General features: G+C 39.0%; 1 protein-coding gene and 1 pseudogene across 3 annotated transcripts in view; both read left to right on the top strand.

Moving 5' to 3' along the window:
- Nucleotides 1-13,895, top strand: part of LOC110449308 (fasciclin-1-like) — a 114,764-nt gene extending 100,869 nt beyond the window's left edge. For all 3 annotated transcript variants that reach the window (XM_021496099.1, XM_021496082.1, XM_021496090.1), the window contains 10 exons: nucleotides 933-1,080; nucleotides 1,239-1,404; nucleotides 2,475-2,592; nucleotides 3,650-3,794; nucleotides 5,680-5,839; nucleotides 5,960-6,086; nucleotides 6,898-7,057; nucleotides 8,087-8,240; nucleotides 8,819-8,933; nucleotides 10,185-13,895. In XM_021496099.1, coding sequence (XP_021351774.1) covers nucleotides 933-1,080; nucleotides 1,239-1,404; nucleotides 2,475-2,592; nucleotides 3,650-3,794; nucleotides 5,680-5,839; nucleotides 5,960-6,086; nucleotides 6,898-7,057; nucleotides 8,087-8,240; nucleotides 8,819-8,933; nucleotides 10,185-10,423 — 1,532 coding nt within the window. In that variant the 3' untranslated portion in view covers nucleotides 10,424-13,895. The remainder of the gene's footprint in view (nucleotides 1-932; nucleotides 1,081-1,238; nucleotides 1,405-2,474; nucleotides 2,593-3,649; nucleotides 3,795-5,679; nucleotides 5,840-5,959; nucleotides 6,087-6,897; nucleotides 7,058-8,086; nucleotides 8,241-8,818; nucleotides 8,934-10,184) is intronic.
- Nucleotides 13,896-17,312: 3,417 nt separating this feature from the next.
- On the top strand, nucleotides 17,313-21,322 carry LOC110449281 (annotated as a pseudogene).
- The last annotated feature ends 1,381 nt before the right edge of the window (nucleotides 21,323-22,703 follow it).

Below are 22,703 nucleotides of genomic sequence, written 5' to 3' on the forward strand. Positions count from 1 at the left end.
CACCTGTCCCTCTGGTTTAACTGATAAATGGGGTTTCCGCACCTGTCCCTCTGGTTTAACTGATAAATGGGTTTCCGCACCTGTCCCTCTGGTTTAATTGATAAATGGGGTTTCCGCACCTGTCTCTCTGGTTAAACTGATACATGGGGTTTCCGCACCTGTCCCTCTAATTTAACTGATAAATGGGGTTTCCACACCTGTCCCTCTGGTTTAACTGATAAATGGGGTTTCCGCACCTGTCCCTCTGGTTTAACTGATAAATAGGGTTTACGCACCTGTCCCTCTTGTTTAACAATTGTTTAGTCAATTTGGATTGACATCTTTGCTCCTATCATCACTGATGAGTCCCCCTAACATCACCGATGAGTCTTTCTAACATCGCCGATGAGTCCCCCTAACATCAGCGATGAGTCCCCCTAACATCACCGATGAGTCCCCCTAACATCGCCGATGAGTCCCCCTAACATCACCTATGAGTCCCCTAACATCGCCGATGAGTCCCCCTAACATCACCGATGAGTCCCCCTAACATCACCCATGAGTCCCCCTAACATCACCCATGAGTCATAAAAGGACGAAGTATTTGTATGTCACATTGTTATTCATTTTTGTTTTGGCATACTGGATCTATCACCAAATGTTAAAGCTGCTTTCACCTTTCTTGTAAGAGTAAAGACGGTCAAACGTGATTAACTGCTCTTCACTCTTTTTGTCTAAATTGCATAAAAGGCACCATTGGCCGAAATAACACCCGTCCGACGTGATGTCTAACTATTGTGGTAAGAATTCTTAGCGTATTCACTCTAAACATACCAAGGTCATGTGAATTTAGAAAATGGTAAATTATTATTCCGTGATAAATAACAACTTCTACAATCGATACTGATCCCCGGTACATTGTCATGTTTTACTGTATTTCTGTGACTCTCCAGGTTTCGGCGTGACCGGAAGTCACATCTTCGCCAAGGTCGTTGTAATGGACATCCTGTGTTCAAATGGCGTTATTCATATCATCGACGACCTGTTACACGTGCCCACACGTAACATACTGGAACAGATGGCACGCTACACCGATTTAGAGTGAGTTCATGTGTCACACTACACAGATTCAGTGAATTGCATATGATCAAGCATTTTCTATTTTTTATGTCACTGTATGTTTAGATAATATTATATTTTATATAAATAATTTTATAAACATTTGAGAACTATTCATTCACATATTGACCTTTCGTCAGGTTTCAGACGTCTTTTTACTCGATGCCTAAAATGTCGAGCCTGAGGTCCAAGTTATGGACTGAGGATGTGTTCTTCACCGTTTTCGTGCCTGTTGACGACGCCTTTGATGTCGTGCCGAGATCTCGGGTTGATAAGATGCTTCAGGATGAACCATATATGGAAAAGGTGGGGCATCTAAAATATATTGGTAGTACAGTACTCTCATTTGTGGTAACGTATACTATTTCTGTTTACACGGAGTACTAGTCAACAAGAATATATCAATTGTCTGTTGTACCGAAAATTGAACATAATTATGTAATGCTATATCTGCAATTTTGTTATTGTATAAAGATTTTATAGACAAACTTCTACATACTTTTGGTACTCTAAGTACCACAGATGAGTCATTCATAGACGTAATGATCATATGTAACATTTAACTAAGTACCACAGATGAGTCACTCATAGACGAACTGATCATATGTGACATTTAACTAAGTATCACAGATGAGTCATTCATAGACGAAACGATCATATGTAACATTTAACTAAGTACCACAGATGAGTCATTCATAGACGTAATGATAATATGTAACATTTAACTAAGTACCACAGATGAGTCACTCATAGACGAACTGATCATATGTAACATTTAACTAAGTATCACAGATGAGTCATTCATAGACGAAACGATCATATGTAACATTTAACTAAGTACCACAGATGAGTCATTCATAGACGTAATGATCATATGTAACATTTAACTACGTACCACAGATGAGTCATTCATAGACGAAATGAACATATGTAATATTTAACTAAGTACCACAGATGAGTCATTCATAGACGTAATGATCATATGTAACATTTAACTACGTACCACAGATGAGTCATTCATAGACGAAATGAACATATGTAACATTTAACTAAGTACCACAGATGAGTCATTCATAGACGAAATGATCATATGTAACATTTAACGTTTCATTTGATTAGCTTTCTGCATTAGAACATCTATTTTTATTGATTGGTGGTTTATTTCATGCTTCTAGTGATATTATAAATGGTGATTAGTACATGTTGTTAACCTTTCTAGTGTTTTGTCTTAAAAGAGGAATATTAACGATTTGCTTAGTAACCTAATTGCATGCGATATTCTCATCGGGCAAAGCAAGTTCTGTCAAAGTTTTACAATTAATAATTAATAATTCAACATACAGTGCACGATGCATGCCACTTGAACTCTATTGTAGATACTAAAGGCGCACGTGGTCCCCAACATGAGCTTGTATGCCGAGGATTTCAGTGACGGCGACCTCCTGTTGGCAGAGGAGGAATTCATACACATCTTCAGGGAGGGAAGCGATGATGGTCAGTTCTACCCTTAGATTCACGTGTCGTTAATTGGCTCCTAATTGTTTTTGTAATTGGATTTGATCATGTTGACCGCAGGTGAAGTCCAGTTTCAGTGGAAAAGGTTAAAAGGATTACGCAATGACCGAATTGGAAGTCTTATGTAGCATTATCGTAGATCTGTGTGTGAAGGAAGTAGAGTAGGTGCAGCAATTAAATGTCAGAGGAGCTGAAGATCCGTGATCTATTACAAGCACACATGTAATACAGAACCGTCTACGATCACCAGCCCTCCACCACTGGGATACAAGCACACATGTAATACTGAACTTCTATGATTACTAGGCCTCCACCACTGGGTTAGAAGCACACGTGTAATACAGAACCGTATACGATCACCAGCCCTCCACCACTGAGTTACAAGCACACATGTAATACAGACCCGTCTACAATCACCAGCCCTCCACCACTGGGTTACACGCACACATGTAATACAGAACCGTCTACGATCACAAGCCCTCCACCACTGGGTTACAAGCACACATGTAATACAGAACCGTCTACAATCACCACCCCTCCACTACTGGGTTACAAGCACACATGTAATACTGAACTTCTACGATTACTAGGCCTCCACCACTGGGTTACAAGCACACATGTAATACAGAACCGTCTACGATCACCAGCCCTCCACCACTGGGCTACAAGCACACATGTAATACGTCTACGATCACCAGCCCTCCACTACTGGGTTACAAGCACACGTGTAATACAGAACCGTCTACGATCACCAGCCCTCCACCACTGGGTTACAAGCACACGTGTAATACAGAACCGTATACGATCACCAGCCCTCCACCACTGGGTTACAAACACACATGTAATAACGAACCGTATACGATCACCAGCCCTCCACTACTGGGTTTCAAACACACATGTAATACAGAACCGTCTACGATCACCAGCCCTCCACCACTGGGTCACGTTGTCATGTTGTGTTTGGATGATGTATCTTATATCAGTTAAACCTCTATGACATAAGTAGTCATAACAATATTTTGTATCTCTATTGCAGTTGTAATTATCAACAATAACGTGAAAGCCAAAATACTGAAGAGCAACATCCGGGCCACTAATGGGAAACTGCACGTGATAGACCGTCTGTTGTATTTCCCTTACCTCACTGTGGCGGAAACTATGGCAAAGGATCCTCGCTTCAGGTAAAACGACCAAACAGGACACGTGTACATCTATTATAATTAGTAACATACTAACCGGGAAAACCCTGTGTTTGTTATTATCATATAACAAATATATTGTAACGTTGTTGGTTTGGACATTGACTGCTAACACATGAGTGATCATTTTGCTGACCACATTCCCGTTCTTGACAAACACAGGAGTGATCCTATTGGTGACCACATTCCCGGTCTTGACAAACACAGGAGTGATCCTATTGCTGACCACACTCCGGTCTTGACAAACACAGGAGTGATCTTATTGCTGACCACACTCCCGGTCTTGACAAACACAGGAGTGATCCTACTGCTGACCACATTCCCGGTCTTGACAAACACAGGAGTGATCATATCGCTGACCACACATCCGGTCTTAACAAACACAGGAGTGATCCTATTGCTGACCACACTCCCGGTCTTGACAAGCACAGGAGTGATCCTATTGCTGACCACATTACCGGTCTTGACAAACACAGGAGTGATCCTACTGCTGACCACACTCCCGGTCTTGACAAACACAGGAGTGATCCTACTGCTGACCACACTCCCGGTCTTGACGAACACAGGAGTGATCCTATTGCTGACCACACTCCCGGTCTTGACAAGCACAGGAGTGATCCTATTGCTAACCACATTACCGGTCTTGACAAACACAGGAGTGATCATATGGCTGACCACACATCCGGTCTTAACAAACACAGGAGTGATCCTACTGCTGACCACCCTCCCGGTCTTGACAAACACAGGAGTGATGCTATTGCTGACCACACTCCCGGTCATGACAAACACAGGAGTGATCCTACTGCTGACCACACTCCCGGTCTGATCCTAATGCTGACCACATTCCCGGTCTTAACAAATACAGGAGCGATCCTAATGCTGACCACACTCCCGGTCTTGGCAAACACAGGAGTGATCCTATTGCTGACCACACTCCCGGTCTGATCATATTGCTGACCACACTCACGGTCTGATCATATTGCTGACCACATTCCCGGTCTTAACAAACACAGGAGCGATCCTATTGCTGACCACACTCCCGGTTTTGACAAAGACTTGCTGAACGTTACTTCATATTCCCAATTTGACGCTGACAAAGTTAGTGTCTTGAATGATAATTTATAAATATTAATTTCTATCCTTGATTTTCAATCTTGAACCTGTTTTTGATGTTAAAGATACATTTCAAAACAATCACTAATGGAGACAAGAGATGTACCGTACCGTAATGGTATGACAGAGAAGTTGCAACCTCAGGGCTGATATTGTTGATAGTCTCACTGGAGGATTACAGATTGCATCGAATCCCGGGTTAGACATTAAGAATCGAATCCTGAGGGTTGGTTTCTCAGCCATACCCTCACTGTAGAAAACGACCCTTTTCTCTGATTCCTGCTTTTACAGTCCTTAAACACAATAGCTTTGAGCTCATGCAGTCTGTTTTACCCTGTTTTACACATGACCTCTCCTGTTCAGATCTGATTGTCATGTCATATGTCATTGGTTCCCATACATCATTACTCCTTCTACGTACTAATTATCATACCCTCAGGATTGACGAAGACATTCTAAGTGGTAAAGCGGTAAGCAATTAAACTAATGACAAGAGACTGGGATCCGAACTCCGTACTTCTTATTATTGTATTATCTCTCTAAACGACTGAGTCACGTGGTCAGCGCAAGTGTCTGAACCAACTGGCCTTTAGTTTATCAAAAACGCAATACAGGGAATGTTAGTGTTTATAAGAAAAGTCAGAGTAGACAGGAACCCTGAATTGTTCATACACTTAGTGAATATTGTATGACTTCGTTAGTGTAATCTCTTCTATTCTAAGCGATGTTTCATTAGGAGTACTGTTTATTCCAGTGCTTTCTACGACTTGATGTCCCTGCTTGTTGAGTTCCAGTTAATGGCTGCTGACGATGGCCAGCAGATGACAATATTCGTACCAAGCTCTACATTCCTGGCGTCGATATCAACTAACGAGTCGAGCGCTATCTTAGCCAACCCAGAAATCTTAAGAAAGGTACATTTTTAAATTCAATATCAATTGATATTAGGATAATTTTCTTACAATGAAGATTTTGTCTATTCATTCTGTTCTATATTCATTGACAAATACAAAAACTTGATTGGATGTTTTTAGATATTTATTGGCCACGTGATCCCCGGAGCTAGACTTGACAGTATGTACCTGAGGCAGAAATTCGTCAGCGAGTATGTGTATACTGGACAGAACAGCTCTACGTTTAAATTCGAGGACGAAACCCAAGGTAAGATGATCAATTAGGGAATTAATGGTTTACTGTTAACATTAAAACCAAGGTAAGATGATCAATTATGGGATTAATGGTTTACTGTTAACATTAAAACCAAGGTAAGATGATCAATTATTATATTAATGGTTTACTGTTAACATTAAAACCAAGGTAAGTTGATCAATTAGGGGATTAATGGCTTACTGTTAACATTAAAACCAAGGTAAACTGATCAATTATTGTATTAATGGTTTACTGTTAACATTAAAACCAAGGTAAGATGATCAAATATTGGATTAATGGCTTACTGTTAACATTAAAACCAAGGTAAGATGATCAAATATTGGATTAATGGCTTACTGTTAACATTAAAACCAAGGTAAGATGATCAATTAGGGGATCAATGGTTTACTGTTAACATTAAAACCTATTCAAAAATAAGAACTTAATTTAATTGTAAACGAAAAACTTAGGCATGAGAAGAAACTTATATGAAAGATAAACATTAGATCAGAAATTGCCAATTTAAGATACATTTGCAAGGCACCTACTATTGTCTCCAACTTGTAATAGTTTCGTGAATATTTGTGTGTCCGCCTTTCCCGTTGTTTTCTTTTGTCCTTTCTGAGATCAAGTATTTGCTAAGGTGTTGACACTGTTGTATTAGTTATCTATTGTTTGTTCCTACAAGCTCTGGAGTAACGTACTACAGTGTAGACTTCAATAGTTATGTTTTGTTTTGTACGGATTGTATTGGCTGATATAAAATTTAAAACCTGTATTTCTACTCTTTCTACTAATTATTGTATCTTACCTATTACTGTAGGTGTAACAATCAGTGCGGGCTACAGTAACCTACACCAGCCCCTGGATATAGTGCGGGATGGCGTGGCGTGCAGTAACGGCATTCTGTATACAATAGACGGATTTCTAAGCTGGTCGCTCCTCAACATTAGACAAGAGCTCGAGTCGGACGCAACACTCAAGTACGTATCGAATATATAAAACAATAGATGTTAAATAAACATTTGTGTAATAATTATCAGTATATAGCTCAATAGATGTTAAATAAACCTTTGTGTAATTAGTATCAGTTTATAGCTCAATAGATGTTAAATAAACCTTTGTGTGATTAGTATCAGTATATAGCTCAATAGATGTTAGATAAACATTTGTGTGATTAGTATCAGTATATAGCTCAATAGATGTGTGAAGTGTTCTATCATTAAGACGGGTAAGGGATAAGTCAGGCTCTGCTATAGGATGTTTTAGCATACCCAATAGCTTCCTTGTTTTACTTAACCTAACATGTCACGTATATTGTGTCAAAGTTCAACAAACTTCTGTCATTCATTAAGGTGGCGTTCAACCGTTAAGTGTATTTGTCTGATATATGGATCAAGTCGCTGTTGAATCACCTCGCTAAAACAGATATCAGTATGATCACGGAATGTCGATCTCTTTGTAAACGTATTTGGCGTGAACTGCTGTCAGTTTCATCTATTTACAAACCAAATTCATAACGAGCTTAAGATATTTGAATACAATCGTCAATATGATAACACAAACAACATATCATTTTATTACAAACTTGTCACCATTACTAAAATAGTATTAACATCATAAAGCAATATAATATAAACTTAAAACATGGCATCACTCTGCTATAGTCCTATCTTTTTTCAATTGCGTTCCAAACATTCATTTCCAGGAAAACACAACACCACATGACACACCTTTGGATAAACAGTATAACAATACATGACATTACACAGTCGGCTTAACAGTATTACAATACATGACATGACACAGTCGGCTTAACAGTATTACAATACCTGACATGACACAGTCGGTTTAACAGTATTACAATACATGACATGACACAGTCGGTTTAACAGTATTACAATACATGACATTACACAGTCGGCTTAACAGTATTACAATACATGACATGATACTACTTTGAGGCGTGTGATATCATTGCCGTAATTGATATGATTTCCATATGTTAACAGCGATACAGCACAAAGATTCATGGACTTTCTACCCGACGACGTTGAGGACATTTTCGCGGACGAAGGACAAATTTATACCCTGTTTCTACCGGAGGAGGCTGCCCTACAGAATATAAAGAACGACTTCCGTCCTAACGTCACAGATAAAGAAGGGGTAGGAACATTACTGAATAAAACCATTATCAGGGGCTAGACAAAGCAACAAGTTCATTAGATTTACTTATGTTGCATGCCATTCCAATACCATATGTCAGTCTAATAACTCGCGTCTAACGATATGTTGATAGGGGAGATAACTCCAGCTTATTGTCTCGCTTCTAACGACATGTTGATAGGGGAGATAACTCTAGCTTATTGTTTTGGAGATACTTTAATTGAGATACTGTGAAGCCTGTTATAAGTTTAGTTACATTTATCGGAAATCGAATTAGCCGGCGTGACTAAAGCTTTGATATAGGGTTAGGGTTAGGGTTAGGGATATAACACTAAGCCATACCGTGCGGCACTTTTATGAAAAGCAATAGAGATGAAATAACACAAAAATCAACAAGTGTTCTTATGGTAAACAAACACTGGGACTAGACCGGGATTCGAACCATGAACGTCAGATTGTTATACTATCGCTCTAGCCAACGGAGCCAGCTGGTCATCTTGGCCAAGCTGTTTGCAGTCCTTTCAATGCCTACATTTTTTCCAGCTTAATCTGAAATATCATCAAATGTATTGTTCCAGGTATACCGACGTCACGTGATTAATGGAAGTATGGTCACACTGGCTGATTTTATACAGAAAGGGAACTCCAGTCACAACGATACTACACGTGTAGACAACATTGTGAGGGGTGAAGGTAAATATTCTTATACACTACAGTACCGAGATGAAGTATGGTCACCTATACACTACAGTACCGAGATTAAGTATGGTCACCTATAAACTACAGTACCGAGATGAAGTATGGTCACCTATACACTACAGTACCCATATTAGGTATGGTCACCTATACACTACAGTACCGAGATTGAGTATGGTCACCTATACACTACAGTACCGATATTAAGTATGGTCACCTACACACTACAGTACCGAGATTAAGTATGGTCACCTATACACTACAGTACAGATATTAAGTATGGTCACCTATAAACTACAGTACCGAGATTAGGTATAGTCACCTATACACTACAGTACCGAGATTAAGTATGTTCACCTATACACTACAGTACCGAGATTAAGTATGTTCACCTATACACTACAGTACCGAGATTAAGTATGTTCACCTATACACTACAGTACCGAGATTAGGTATTGTTACCTATAAACTACAGTACCGAGATAAGTATGGTCACCTTTACACTACAGTACCGATATTAGGTATGGTCACCTATAAACTACAGTACCGAGATTAGGTATGGTCACCTATACACTACAGCACCGATATTAAGTATGGTCACCTATACACTACAGTACCGAGATGAAGTATGGTCACCTATAAACTACAGTACCGAGATTAGGTATAGTCACCTATACACTACAGTACCGAGATTAAGTATGGTCACCTATACACTACAGTACAGATATTAAGTATGGTCACCTATAAACTACAGTACCGAGATTAAGTATGGTCACCTATACACTACAGTACCGAGATTAAGAAGCTATATTTAAAGACATTTCCACAAATCCTGTTTTTATGATTAGGAAACAAACGCGAACAATCTCGATGAAAATTGGTATATAGGGGTATAAGGGGACTGCGAATTCAACCGCATAGGTTTCGTTGCCATAGCAACCACACAGAGGCTTCTGATTGGTCGCAATTTCTCAATATCTCAATTTCACTCAAATTTAGTATGTACATTGTAGTTGTACTCTGCCATTGTGATCCTTTTCTGATGCATCTTTGCGACTACGGGGGCAGTTTTAAGGGACATCTGTAATGGTCCCCCATTACAATTAGTACTTGTTGTATACACAACTAAATTATTGAGGATCTGGAAGTATATTTTTGTAGTGTACGTTGTTATTGAAAGGTGAATGTAATAATGTATGTGCCTGCGTTTATGTACACATATTTTCATTCTTATTTTTTTCTTTTCAGACTGCTTCTTGCTTTGGAATGAAATTGAAACCAAAATAATCAAATCAAATATATTAGCAAAGAACGGAATAATTCATATCGTCGATAAAATGTTACTGTCGATTCCGGAACCGGAAATAACAAGCCGGAAGGGAGCGTTGGAGCCCGGGGTGGGCGGTGCAGTTGTGATAAAAACAAACATTATTCTATTATTGGTCACATGTAGTATTAGTTTATTGAGCATTTTCGTAAAGCGGTGATACCAGTTTATATTTTAGTAAACTTTAACAGGAAAGTGTACAACATGGCAGCAAATTGAAATTAAAAAGGAGCATCTCTTGGACCAGATTGAATGTCGTTGTAGGCTGGATACATTGTCCAAATAGAAACGGAAAATCTCAATCTCGAATTATTTTCTGATTACAATTTGAAAATGTAGGATCTAACAATTTAATTAATTCTGTTTTCACAGGGAGTTATGGACTTCGTTTTGACGAATCCATTTTACTTTGAAAGGAAAAAACAATAGTTAATAATTAAAGAGGACTGTAGGCTATACCGTTTGTTCGTGTCTGATGAGAATGTTAATTTATGTCAGAACGTTGAAATGATTTTAGATTTAAAGTATTTTTTGTAAATACAGCATTCCAATGATGATGTGGGCTAATTATCCTGACATGGTACGCTACATACATGTAACATATAAACAAGTTTAAAACTTAATTCAGATAGTTTACTGTAAACTTACCAATTGTATCGGTACTCTTCCTAAAGCGCTATGAATATTGCAAATATGTATTCCAAAGTGATACTTAGTTGAAATTAGATGTTTGTTAGAAATTTGAGGGATCGAAAATAAATACGGTTTAAGAACGCCAAATGTGTGTTTTTTAAATTTGTTGTTAGGTGAGAATTGTTAATAGAAGTAGCGCCAGTTGTAAATCATACATTCCGCTAGAGACAATTGGTACGGCTGCAGAAAACTGCTTCAATGCGTGTTAATATTCATCATAACTCTATACGACTCATTCTTTAATATACTCTATATTATTGTTGAACAGATATTCACATTTGTTTGAAAAAGCGTTTTACATGATTGTATTCCGTAACGAATACGGTTATTGTAAGTGACATATTTTATTCGGTGAATCGAAGTTTCACGTGGATAATATTTTGTATAATTTTTGACTCAGCATAACCTTCAGGCGTTCATCGGTAACAGTACTTGTACACTGGTTGTTGATCACTTATGCTATTGCAAATCATCAGTAACGATGTTTTCCGTAATTATTTATTTTTATCTTTGCAAGTCTTGTTGCTTGTCAAGAATATTTCGATCATCAATCAGAATATGTACATATCTCTTTCTTTGTCGTTGTCGACAGTAACATATGGTAAGCGTGCTAAGACATTAAATATGTTTTAATGTTACTTTGTAATTAGCAATTTTCAAATAATGCCTTTACACGGCCCCGGATTGCTGTTTATCGTTGTTGTCTTTTCTGGTTTTGGTGTGTGACTGAATCATGTTTTGTAATCGGCATATTTTTGTCTGTTTGTGGTCTTAACTGAAATATTTTTTATGTTCGGGTGATCATTTGCTGAACTCTAACGGTTTTCTGTTTGTAGTATGACTGTGTGTGATCGTGGAGTCAGTGTAGTATGACAGTTGGTGATCGTTGAGTCAGTGTAGTATGACTGTGTGTGATCGTGGAGTCAGTGTAGTATGACTGTGGGTGATCGTGGAGTCAGTGGAGTATGACTGTGTGTGTTCGTGGAGTCAGTGTAGTATGACTTGGTGATCCTCGAGTCAGTGGAGTATGACTGTGTGTGATCCTGAATTCAGTGTTGTATGACTGTGTGTGATCGTGGAGTCAGTGTAGTATGACTGTGTGTGATAGTGGAATCAGAGTAGCATGACTGTGTGTGATCGTGGAGTCAGTGGAGTATGACTGTGTGTGATCCTGGAGTCAGTGAAGTATGACTGTGTGTGATCGTGGAGTCAGAGTAGTATGACTGTATGTGATCCTGGAGCCAGTGGAGTATGACTCTGTGTGATCGTGGGGTCAGTGGAGTATGACTGTATGTGATCGTGGAGTCAGTGGAGTATGATTGTGTGTGATCCTGGAGCCAGTGGAGTATGACTGTATGTGATCGTGAAGTCAGTGGAGTATGACTGTATGTGATCGTGGAGTCAGTGGAGTATGATTGTGTGTGATCCTGGAGTCAGTGGAATATGACTGTATGTGATCGTGAAGTCAGTGGAGTATGACTGTATGTGATCGTGGAGTCAGTGGAGTATGACTGTGTGTGATCCTGGAGCCAGTGGAGTATGACTGTATGTGATCGTGGAGTTAGTTGAGTATGACTGTGTGTGATCCTGGAGTTAGTGTAGTATGACTGTGTGTGATCCTAGAGTCAACTTTTATTTTTCTATTTGTTATATCACTTGTCTTAGTCGTTGTATCTGTTAAGCTTTCCGTTCAATCGAATTATAAAGAAAACATTTGTTTTAGGAAATCCATGGTCCACTGAAGCTCTACAAACCTCACGCTTTTCAATGCATTGTTTTGGAATTACAGAAAACTATCGTTTCGAGTAGTTTCTATTGATGTAATACATTTGTGAGTAATCCACCATTGATAACTTATACACTTTGATAATAGATGCTAATTGACGCTGTGATGGGAGACTGATAACTTTATATACTTTGATATTAGATGTTAATTTACGCTGTGAAGACATCGCTTGTCAAGTTCGTATCTGTTTTATCACCGTCACCGGCCAATGTGATCTCGTTATCATCAGCATTTTTTTATGTTTCGTTGGGATATTGAAGATGTAACTGTATTTGAATTTTGGTGAACGCGCTCAAATTATAGCGCACTTTCGAATTTTAATAGATTAGCGCATATATTAAAAGGCGCATTAAGAACAAAAACATCAAAGAATAATAGACAATAAGTTCAATTGGCGCGTTCAAAATTAGCGCAAAATGTAAAGCGCGAAAAACGCTAATATAAGACTACCGCTTAAATGTGTACACTATAAATAATTGATATTTGAAAATTTTGTGAAAGAAATATTCCATTATCATAAAATATGAAAAGAAAAACAATACCCAATTGTCTGTAAGTCACTTTGCTTGGTGTTGATATGAATTAAACAGATTTCATGATGTATGTGATATTTGAGTGAACATCACTATCATTTAATTTCTATTTTCTTTTTGATAGTCTACGTTGTGATTTGTATGACCTATATAGAAAAACAATAAAAAGAATAGCCCTATACACATATGTGTACGGTGTGTTGAAAATATATTTACTTGTCCAGAAATCCAATTGATAATGTTGACATTTAATACATTTAAATGAACTGAACATATATTACAAGCATGGTACATAATCAGGACTAGTCGATGAGAATGTGAACGATTGACTCTGTATGTAATTGTGTCCGATATCACATTTTAAATTGTAGTATAAAACCATGTCACCATGTTAGTTTTGTAATAAAATATTTTTTATCGATAAATTGTTTTCCTATCTATTTAGTTTTTGTTTGATATTTTCATTTTTGTGAATATCTCTTTTTACAGTGCTGTTCGGCCCCAAATTACTCACATTGCGGATAGGCCGTTAAACAATACGAAAACCAAAATATGTTTTGTAAATTGTTCTAACGAGTGTTCCTTTAATAAAAGACCAATAAGTACTTACTGAAATATGATAATTGTATTTGATTCTTTTGTTGTCTTTGTAAGAAGTAACAAGTATTTCAAATAATTGATCCGACTACCTTATTTACAGTCAAAACATAAAACATAATTGGCTAAATACCAACAGGTACGGAAGTGTAATCTGTGACACTATATAAATGTATAACATAATTGATTAATTGATAACAGGTATGGAAGTTTAATATGCCACTATATATAACATACAAATGTAATTGGCTAATTGATAACCAATATGTAAGTGAAATCTGCGACACTATATATCATAAAATCACAATGGCATATTCTACCATATTCCGATCAGTTGACTAATACATCGCCTTTTATAAGTGAAATGGTGAAGAAATAACATAATAATGGGACAAACAAGAAGCACACGGACCACCCATTTATATGGCTGTATTAGAAAGAGAAACCTATTTTCGGTTGATCCATTAAATATTTAAGATAGTTTAATAATCCCTTTTTCAGGAATGTATATCAGAAATAAAGATTAATTCATGAATATTTTGATTTCTCAGAGGTGTACACTCGTCCTTCCTGTGGAATTAAACCTGTCATCCAATAAGCCAATTATATAATCATGTTACAGGGTGAGTTCTCCTGACTTCGTTTTGTTCCAGGCACATTATGGTATACATAATGTGCTTGGAACAGCCGAAGGCAGCAATTAAGCTAGGAGCATCGCGGACAAGGAACGCTGATGTAGATGACCTATTCTTGCGCAAAATGCACTATAACATAAAGTGAGTCAACGAGAGATAAGCACCAGAAAGAAGGGACGAGGTATCAAAAACGTGGAACATGTGCATGTGGGAATCTGGCCCTGTAAATGTGAAAAATCTCAATTTCCTACGGAATGCCCTCATTAGTCGCCTCTAAATTCTGCAGTGGATTTAACAGTCACAGCAGGAGGTCCACACTTAGTCGCCTCTTTCGGTTTGCAGGAACAATGCATGTTATTATCAAATAAGTGAGTGCAGGAGGAATACGTAGATGAAAAGGCTAAGATACTGTATAAATCTGCAAAATTAATCTGACAATGGCTGTTGGTCACACACACTGACATGCAGCAGCAGGCAGGCGAGATAGCAGACCAACTGTGCAGTTATGCACCATTAGGTCAAATGTCCCCTGGAAGGAAAACGAGCGGATGTCAACCGCCTATCGTTCGTTCATACCTCGAGGGTAGCGGGTTTGTAGATTGGGGATCCAAAACCGTTCTCTCGTACGTCGTCTCGTTTCATGCCATGTAGGGCAATGATCTATGGCAACAACCTGCATGTCTTTCCAACTGTGGCTAGGCATATTAAAATGACCCATATATATATACATGTATATAGAAAGTATATATAACAGATAATTTGAAACAGTAACTACTTATTTAGAAATAAGCTAGAGTGTTTAGATAAACATGTTTAGCAAACAAACACTTACTCTACAGCTATGGAGTAGAGGTTCCCGATATATGGGTACATGTAATGTATATATGGGTACATGTAATGTATATATGGGTACATGTAATGTATATATGGGTACATGTAATGTATATATGGGTACATGTAATGTATATATGGGTACATGTAATGTATATATGGGTACATGTAATGTATATATGGGTACATGTAATGTATATATGGGTACATGTAATGTATATATGGGTACATGTAATGTATATATGGGTACATGTAATGTATATATGGGTACATGTAATGTATATATGGGTACATGTAATGTATATATGGGTACATGTAATGTATATATGGGTACATGTAATGTATATATGGGTACATGTAATGTATATATGGGTACATGTAATGTATATATGGGTACATGTAATGTATATATGGGTACATGTAATGTATATATGGGTACATGTAATGTATATATGGGTACATGTAATGTATATATGGGTACATGTAATGTATATATGGGTACATGTAATGTATATATGGGTACATGTAATGTATATATGGGTACATGTAATGTATATATGGGTACATGTAATGTATATATGGGTACATGTAATGTATATATGGGTACATGTAATGTATATATGGGTACATGTAATGTATATATGGGTACATGTAATGTATATATGGGTACATGTAATGTATATATGGGTACATGTAATGTATATATGGGTACATGTAATGTATATATGGGTACATGTAATGTATATATGGGTACATGTTATGTATATATGGGAACATGTAATGTAAAATCATTGCAGCACGAATAGTGCCTAGGTAAGATTGCCAGGTACCGAGGTATGAAATGTCAAAGGTCATATCCTAAGACTACTTACTGGTCAGTCTACAGTCCATGTGTCAAAACATACATACTTAATTACTAATACGTAACACACAACACACAAAAATACGACGTGTATATATATTAAGGTGGCTTGACTCATAAAATATAACATAATTTAAAACAATAACATTTATCCTAATTTTACTTTATACCAACAGAATATATTCCAATATTACTAAGTTATATATACTTATATATAAATTCTACCCTGAAACAATAACATTTATCCTAATTTTACTTTATACCAACAGAATATATTCCAATATTACTAAGTAATATATGTAACAGAGCGCATGATTGATTAAATATAAATCACTACCTCCGCATGGGATCGAACCCGGGACCTCTGGCTTACTAGTCTAACGCTCAACCGATCGAGCTAAAGAGAAGTTCTCTATAGCCAAGCGATATATTGCGGCTAGTATTTACCAGGGTTACATATATACTTATATATAAATTCTACCCTGTAACAATCATTTGCTTCTTCATTATGGACAAATTCAACCTTCGGCGAGGTGTGGCTTTTTAAGTCCAGTTTGACTTCTATAACAAGTAAATCATTGTGCGGAAACCGTCGATAAAACAGAGTGTAGAATGCTTAACTATGAGTGGATATCATTTCAGTTTGAAAGTACGGATATAGCTGTAGTAATATATACAGGCTTCCCTAATGTCCAATTTAAATTTAGCATTTTTTAACCCATGAAACCTTTGAATATCTATACTTCCAAGTATAGCTCATTAACAGGTCTGTAACCAATTAACCACAATGTGTGTATTCATACTAGATAGTAAAACAACTCTTTTGTTGAGACTTGTGATCTATACAGGCCTGTTAGTCCTTTTTTATAACTGAATACCCTTATTTTATATTAAATTAGGAAGCAACGTTTGTTACCACTCACTGCACATGTACATAATTTTCACTAGTTTTTGAGAAATAAAGTCTTCTTCAATGCCTCCAAATGCAACCGGAAGTGAAGTAGACAGTATTAAGAAGCACCTCAAGAAGCGACTAGACGCTTACAACGGTGTCACCTGCAATGAACCAAAACCAATAAACAAATTACATTGGCGACGAGGATAACTGGGAAATGACCGCATTCTGTAAGATAGAAGCCTACGAGGAATCGGGCGAAACATGGGAGCACTACACGGAACGTCTGGGTCAGTATTTTGTCGCGAACGGCATTACTGAGGAAGCAGACGACAGGATTAAACAGCGAGCAATAATGCTAAGCGTATGTGGTCCACGAATTTATAAGTTGATGAGTGACCTGCTAGCTCCAGTAAAACCCAGAGAAAAGTCATTCACGGATTTGGTACAGATCGTGAAGAATCATAATGCACCCAGTCCATCGGAGATAGTGCAACGATACAACTTCAACAACCGTTTCCGGAAGGAAGGTGAGTCGATACATAGCTGCCCTGAGAAATCTATCTGAACATTGTGAATACGGTGCTACACTAGATTCACGATAGACTTGTTTGCGGTGTTAACAATGACAGAATTCAACGAAGACTGTTGTTAGAGAAAGAATTGTCGTTTAAACGTGCTTATGAAATATCTTTGTCTATGGAAACAGCAACGAAAAACGTCATAGACTTACAGGGAGCACAGGGACCCGGACGGAGGTTCGAGGCACACAGCAATGTCAACAAAGTGTCGCATGATTTAAATCGAGGCAACAGTGCACGCTATAAAAGGAAAGCTCAGGGTCAGTCAAGAGGTCATGTCCAAGGTCAATATAAGCCCTGTTTCAGGTGTGGGGAAAATCATAACCTTAAAATGTGTCGATTCAAGGACAGCGAATGTTTCTATTGCAAAAAGAAAGGACAAATAAAGGGAAAATGTTTGAGTCGACGGCGGAACAACGAAATACCAAGATCTAAAGGTAAGCCTTATAAAGCACAGACTCAAGTACACATGTTGAAGACAACTTCTGTATAAAACAGGATCTGGAGTACTCTATGTATAACATTTTTCAAGTGGGAAAAGCCAACGGATAAGAAGTGACACTGCAAGTTAATAATAAAGAAGTGACAGTGGAAATTGACACGGGATCAGTGATTACGGTGATTGGTGAGAATACGTTAGCAGAGATAAATAACAAAGGCTTATCAGTCAAGCTGAGTGATACCAAACAGAAGTTGAAGACTTACACCGGTGAACCAATCCCATCAAGGGGTGAAGGCGACGTCTCAGTGAAATATGGAGACTATACAGGCATACTGACAGTGGTGGTGGACAAGGGAGACTATCCCGGTCTTCTTGGACGGAATTGGCTTTCTCAGGTAAAGTTGGATTGGAGCCAGGTATTCCAAGTCAAGCAAGATCCACAAGAGGATAAGGTTGATAACCTTTGGAGGAAACACGAGTCAGTGTCCAGGGATGGATTAGGTACTATCCGTGGAACCAAGGCGAAATTGTATCTGGACAACTCGCACAAACCATTGTATTTCTAGGCTAGACCTGTGCCTTATGCTTTAAGGGACAAAATAGAGCAGGAACTGGATCGCTTGGTATCAGAAGGAACTATCTCGTCAGTAGAATTATCTGAATGGGCCACACCCATTGTGCCCATTGTCAAGGGAGATGGTAGCATTATAATCTGCGGTGATTACAAATTCACTGTCAATCAGGTTTCGAAATTAGACAAATATCCTATACCAAAAACAGACGATATGTATGCATCATTGGGAGGCGGATCACATTTCACGAAAATAGACCTTAGTCAAGCCTACCAACAGCTGGAATTGGAGAAGGAGTCTAAAGCGTATACAACTATCAACACACACAAGGGGTTATTCCAGTACAACCTCTTACCCTACGGAATATCATCTAGTCCGGGAATCTTTCAGCGAATCATGTAAAACCTACTACAGGGCATTGTGCATGTAGTGGTCTGAGTAGATGACATCTTGATATCAGGGAAGAATCGCCAGGATCACCTGAGGAACCTAGATGAATTACTTGCTCGTTTGGACAAAGCAGGAGTGAGACTGAAAAGGACAAAGTGTATATTTCTGTCAGATGAAGTGGTCTACTTGGGACATAAGATCAACAGCAAGGGGATACAGTCCATAGCAGAAAAAGTCCGAGCCATTAAGGAGGCTCCTGCACCAAAAAATGTTAAGGAACTCCAGGCATTTATTGGCCTTCTGAACTATTATGCATGTTATTTGCCCAATCTTAGCAGTGTGTTGTCGCCTTTATACTCACTACTCAGGCAGGACAGCAAATGGAAATGGGGAAAAGAGGTAACTGGTGCTTTTACACGTGCCAGGGAAATGCTGCAATCTGATGCATTGCTAGTGCATTTTGCCCAAAATAAGGAACTGGTACTCTCCTGGGACGCTTCGCCTGACGGATTAGGGGCAGTACTTTCACATGTGGTACAGGGTAAGGAACGCCCTATTGGTTATGCCTCACGTACTCTAGAGCCAGCAGAACGTAACTACGCGCAAATAGATAAGGAAGTTGCAGCTCTGATATTTGGAGTCCGGAAGTTCCATCAGTATGTGTACGGACGCAAATATGTACTCTTCACGTATCACAAAGCCCTGTTAGGCTTACTCAAGGCAGACAAACCAATACCTACAATGGCATCGGCCAGGATTCAACGGTGGGTACTGCTATTGGCAACATATGAATATGATTTACAGTATAAGGAGGGATCAAAGAACGGCAACGCAGATGAACTAAGTCGTTTACAATGTACCTCTCGAGGACACTGTTGGAGAAATACCTACTCCAGGGGAGACAACACTACTAATCAACTGCATGGGTAGTACTCCAGTAGACTTTCAGAGTATCCAGTCATGGACAGCCAAAGACTCCACCCTTGAACAGAGTTCTAACCTACGTACAAAATGGTTGGAGAGACAAGTGTGGTGAGGAGGACTTGAAGTCTTAGTATCCACGCCGAACAGAACTAAGTTCTTATGATGGATGTCTTATCTGGGAACACGCGTGGTATTTCCCACAATTGGACGTAAATATTGTTAGATGAACTTCATGAGGGACACCCGGGGATGGTCAGTATAAAGAAACTACTTCTGGTGGCCAGGGATATATTTGGACATTGAGAGTAATGTCCAGGGATGTCAGGATTGTCAGGTACATGGTTCGATTCCTGCGGTAGCTCCTCTCCATCCGTGGGATTGGCCTGAAAAGCCATGATCAATACTTCATGCTGACGAAGCTGGTCCATTCTTGGGTCAGATGTTTCTTATCATCGTAGATGCTTACAGCAAATGGTTAGAAGTGTACCCAACAAAAACGTCGACGTCAACCGTGACTATTGACAGATTGAGAGAATGTTTCTCTACTCATGGTCTACCTGAGATGGTGGTGTCGGACAATGGTCCATGTTTTATCAGCGAGGAATTCGCAGCCTTCATGTCTGAGAATGGAGTTGTACATGTGAAAACATCTCCCCATAATACTTCATCTAATGGGCTCGCGGAAAGATCGGTCAGGATATTCATGGATGGCATGAAATAAATGCAAAACTCGGAAGAAAACCTTACACTGAAATTGAGTAGATTTCTATAAGCAGACCGGTCAACTCCCCACTCAACAACATGAGTCTCGCCTTCGGAGTTCCTGATGGGACGTCGAGTCAGAACAAAACTTGATCTCGTCAAACCTGAGGTCAGAAATTATGTCAGGAAATGTCAAACCAGTCAAAAGGTCTATTATGATGATTATTCAAATGAACTTACTTTCAGTACTGGAGACCAAGTCTGGGTCAATAACTTTTACAGTGGTCAAAAATGGCTACCTGGTGAAATATCATCAAAGAACGGATCAGTGTCGTATGCAGTGAGTGGTGATAACGGCAAGGTAAAACGTCGTCATGTCGATCACATTCGCCAGAGACACAGTCTATATTCCAATGTGAAGGTCGATCTACCTGAGGAACTTGAGGAAGTGGTGGTACCTACTCATGACCAAACACCTGTTGTGGAGAGATGTGTGATCGGTACAACAGAAGCGGCTCATCCAGATATCGGGAATCTGAAACCAGTGCCAACCATATCGAGACCTCAACGAGCTAGACAACCACCTAGTTATCTCAAGGATTTTGTGAGAACATGAATTGGAGCATGTGTCAAATGTTTATGAAAGTCTACTGGAGTACTACCCATGCAGTTGATTAGTAGTGTTGTCTCCCCTGGAGTAGGTATTTCTCCAACAGTGTCCTCGAGAGGTACATTGTAAACGACTTAGTTCATCTGCGTTGCCGTTCTTTGATCCCTCCTTATACTGTAAATCATATTCATATGTTGCCAATAGCAGTACCCACCGTTGAATCCTGGCCGATGCCATTGTAGGTATTGGTTTGTCTGCCTTGAGTAAGCCTAACAGGGCTTTGTGATACGTGAAGAGTACATATTTGCGTCCGTACACATACTGATGGAACTTCCGGACTCCAAATATCAGAGCTGCAACTTCCTTATCTATTTGCGCGTAGTTACGTTCTGCTGGCTCTAGAGTACGTGAGGCATAACCAATAGGGCGTTCCTTACCCTGTACCACATGTGAAAGTACTGCCCCTAATCCGTCAGGCGAAGCGTCCCAGGAGAGTACCAGTTCCTTATTTTGGGCAAAATGCACTAGCAATGCATCAGATTGCAGCATTTCCCTGGCACGTGTAAAAGCACCAGTTACCTCTTTTCCCCATTTCCATTTGCTGTCCTGCCTGAGTAGTGAGTATAAAGGCGACAACACACTGCTAAGATTGGGCAAATAACATGCATAATAGTTCAGAAGGCCAATAAATGCCTGGAGTTCCTTAACATTTTTTGGTGCAGGAGCCTCCTTAATGGCTCGGACTTTTTCTGCTATGGACTGTATCCCCTTGCTGTTGATCTTATGTCCCAAGTAGACCACTTCATCTGACAGAAATATACACTTTGTCCTTTTCAGTCTCACTCCTGCTTTGTCCAAACGAGCAAGTAATTCATCTAGGTTCCTCAGGTGATCCTGGCGATTCTTCCCTGATATCAAGATGTCATCTACTCAGACCACTACATGCACAATGCCCTGTAGTAGGTTTTACATGATTCGCTGAAAGATTCCCGGACTAGATGATATTCCGTAGGGTAAGAGGTTGTACTGGAATAACCCCTTGTGTGTGTTGATAGTTGTATACGCTTTAGACTCCTTCTCCAATTCCAGCTGTTGGTAGGCTTGACTAAGGTCTATTTTCGTGAAATGTGATCCGCCTCCCAATGATGCATACATATCGTCTGTTTTTGGTATAGGATATTTGTCTAATTTCGAAACCTGATTGACAGTGAATTTGTAATCACCGCAGATTATAATGCTACCATCTCCCTTGACAATGGGCACAATGGGTGTGGCCCATTCAGATAATTCTACTGACGAGATAGTTCCTTCTGATACCAAGCGATCCAGTTCCTGCTCTATTTTGTCCCTTAAAGCATAAGGCACAGGTCTAGCCTAGAAATACAAT

Source organism: Mizuhopecten yessoensis, unplaced genomic scaffold (genome assembly GCF_002113885.1).
Source record: "Mizuhopecten yessoensis strain PY_sf001 unplaced genomic scaffold, ASM211388v2 scaffold443, whole genome shotgun sequence".
Classification (NCBI taxonomy): domain Eukaryota; kingdom Metazoa; phylum Mollusca; class Bivalvia; order Pectinida; family Pectinidae; genus Mizuhopecten; species Mizuhopecten yessoensis.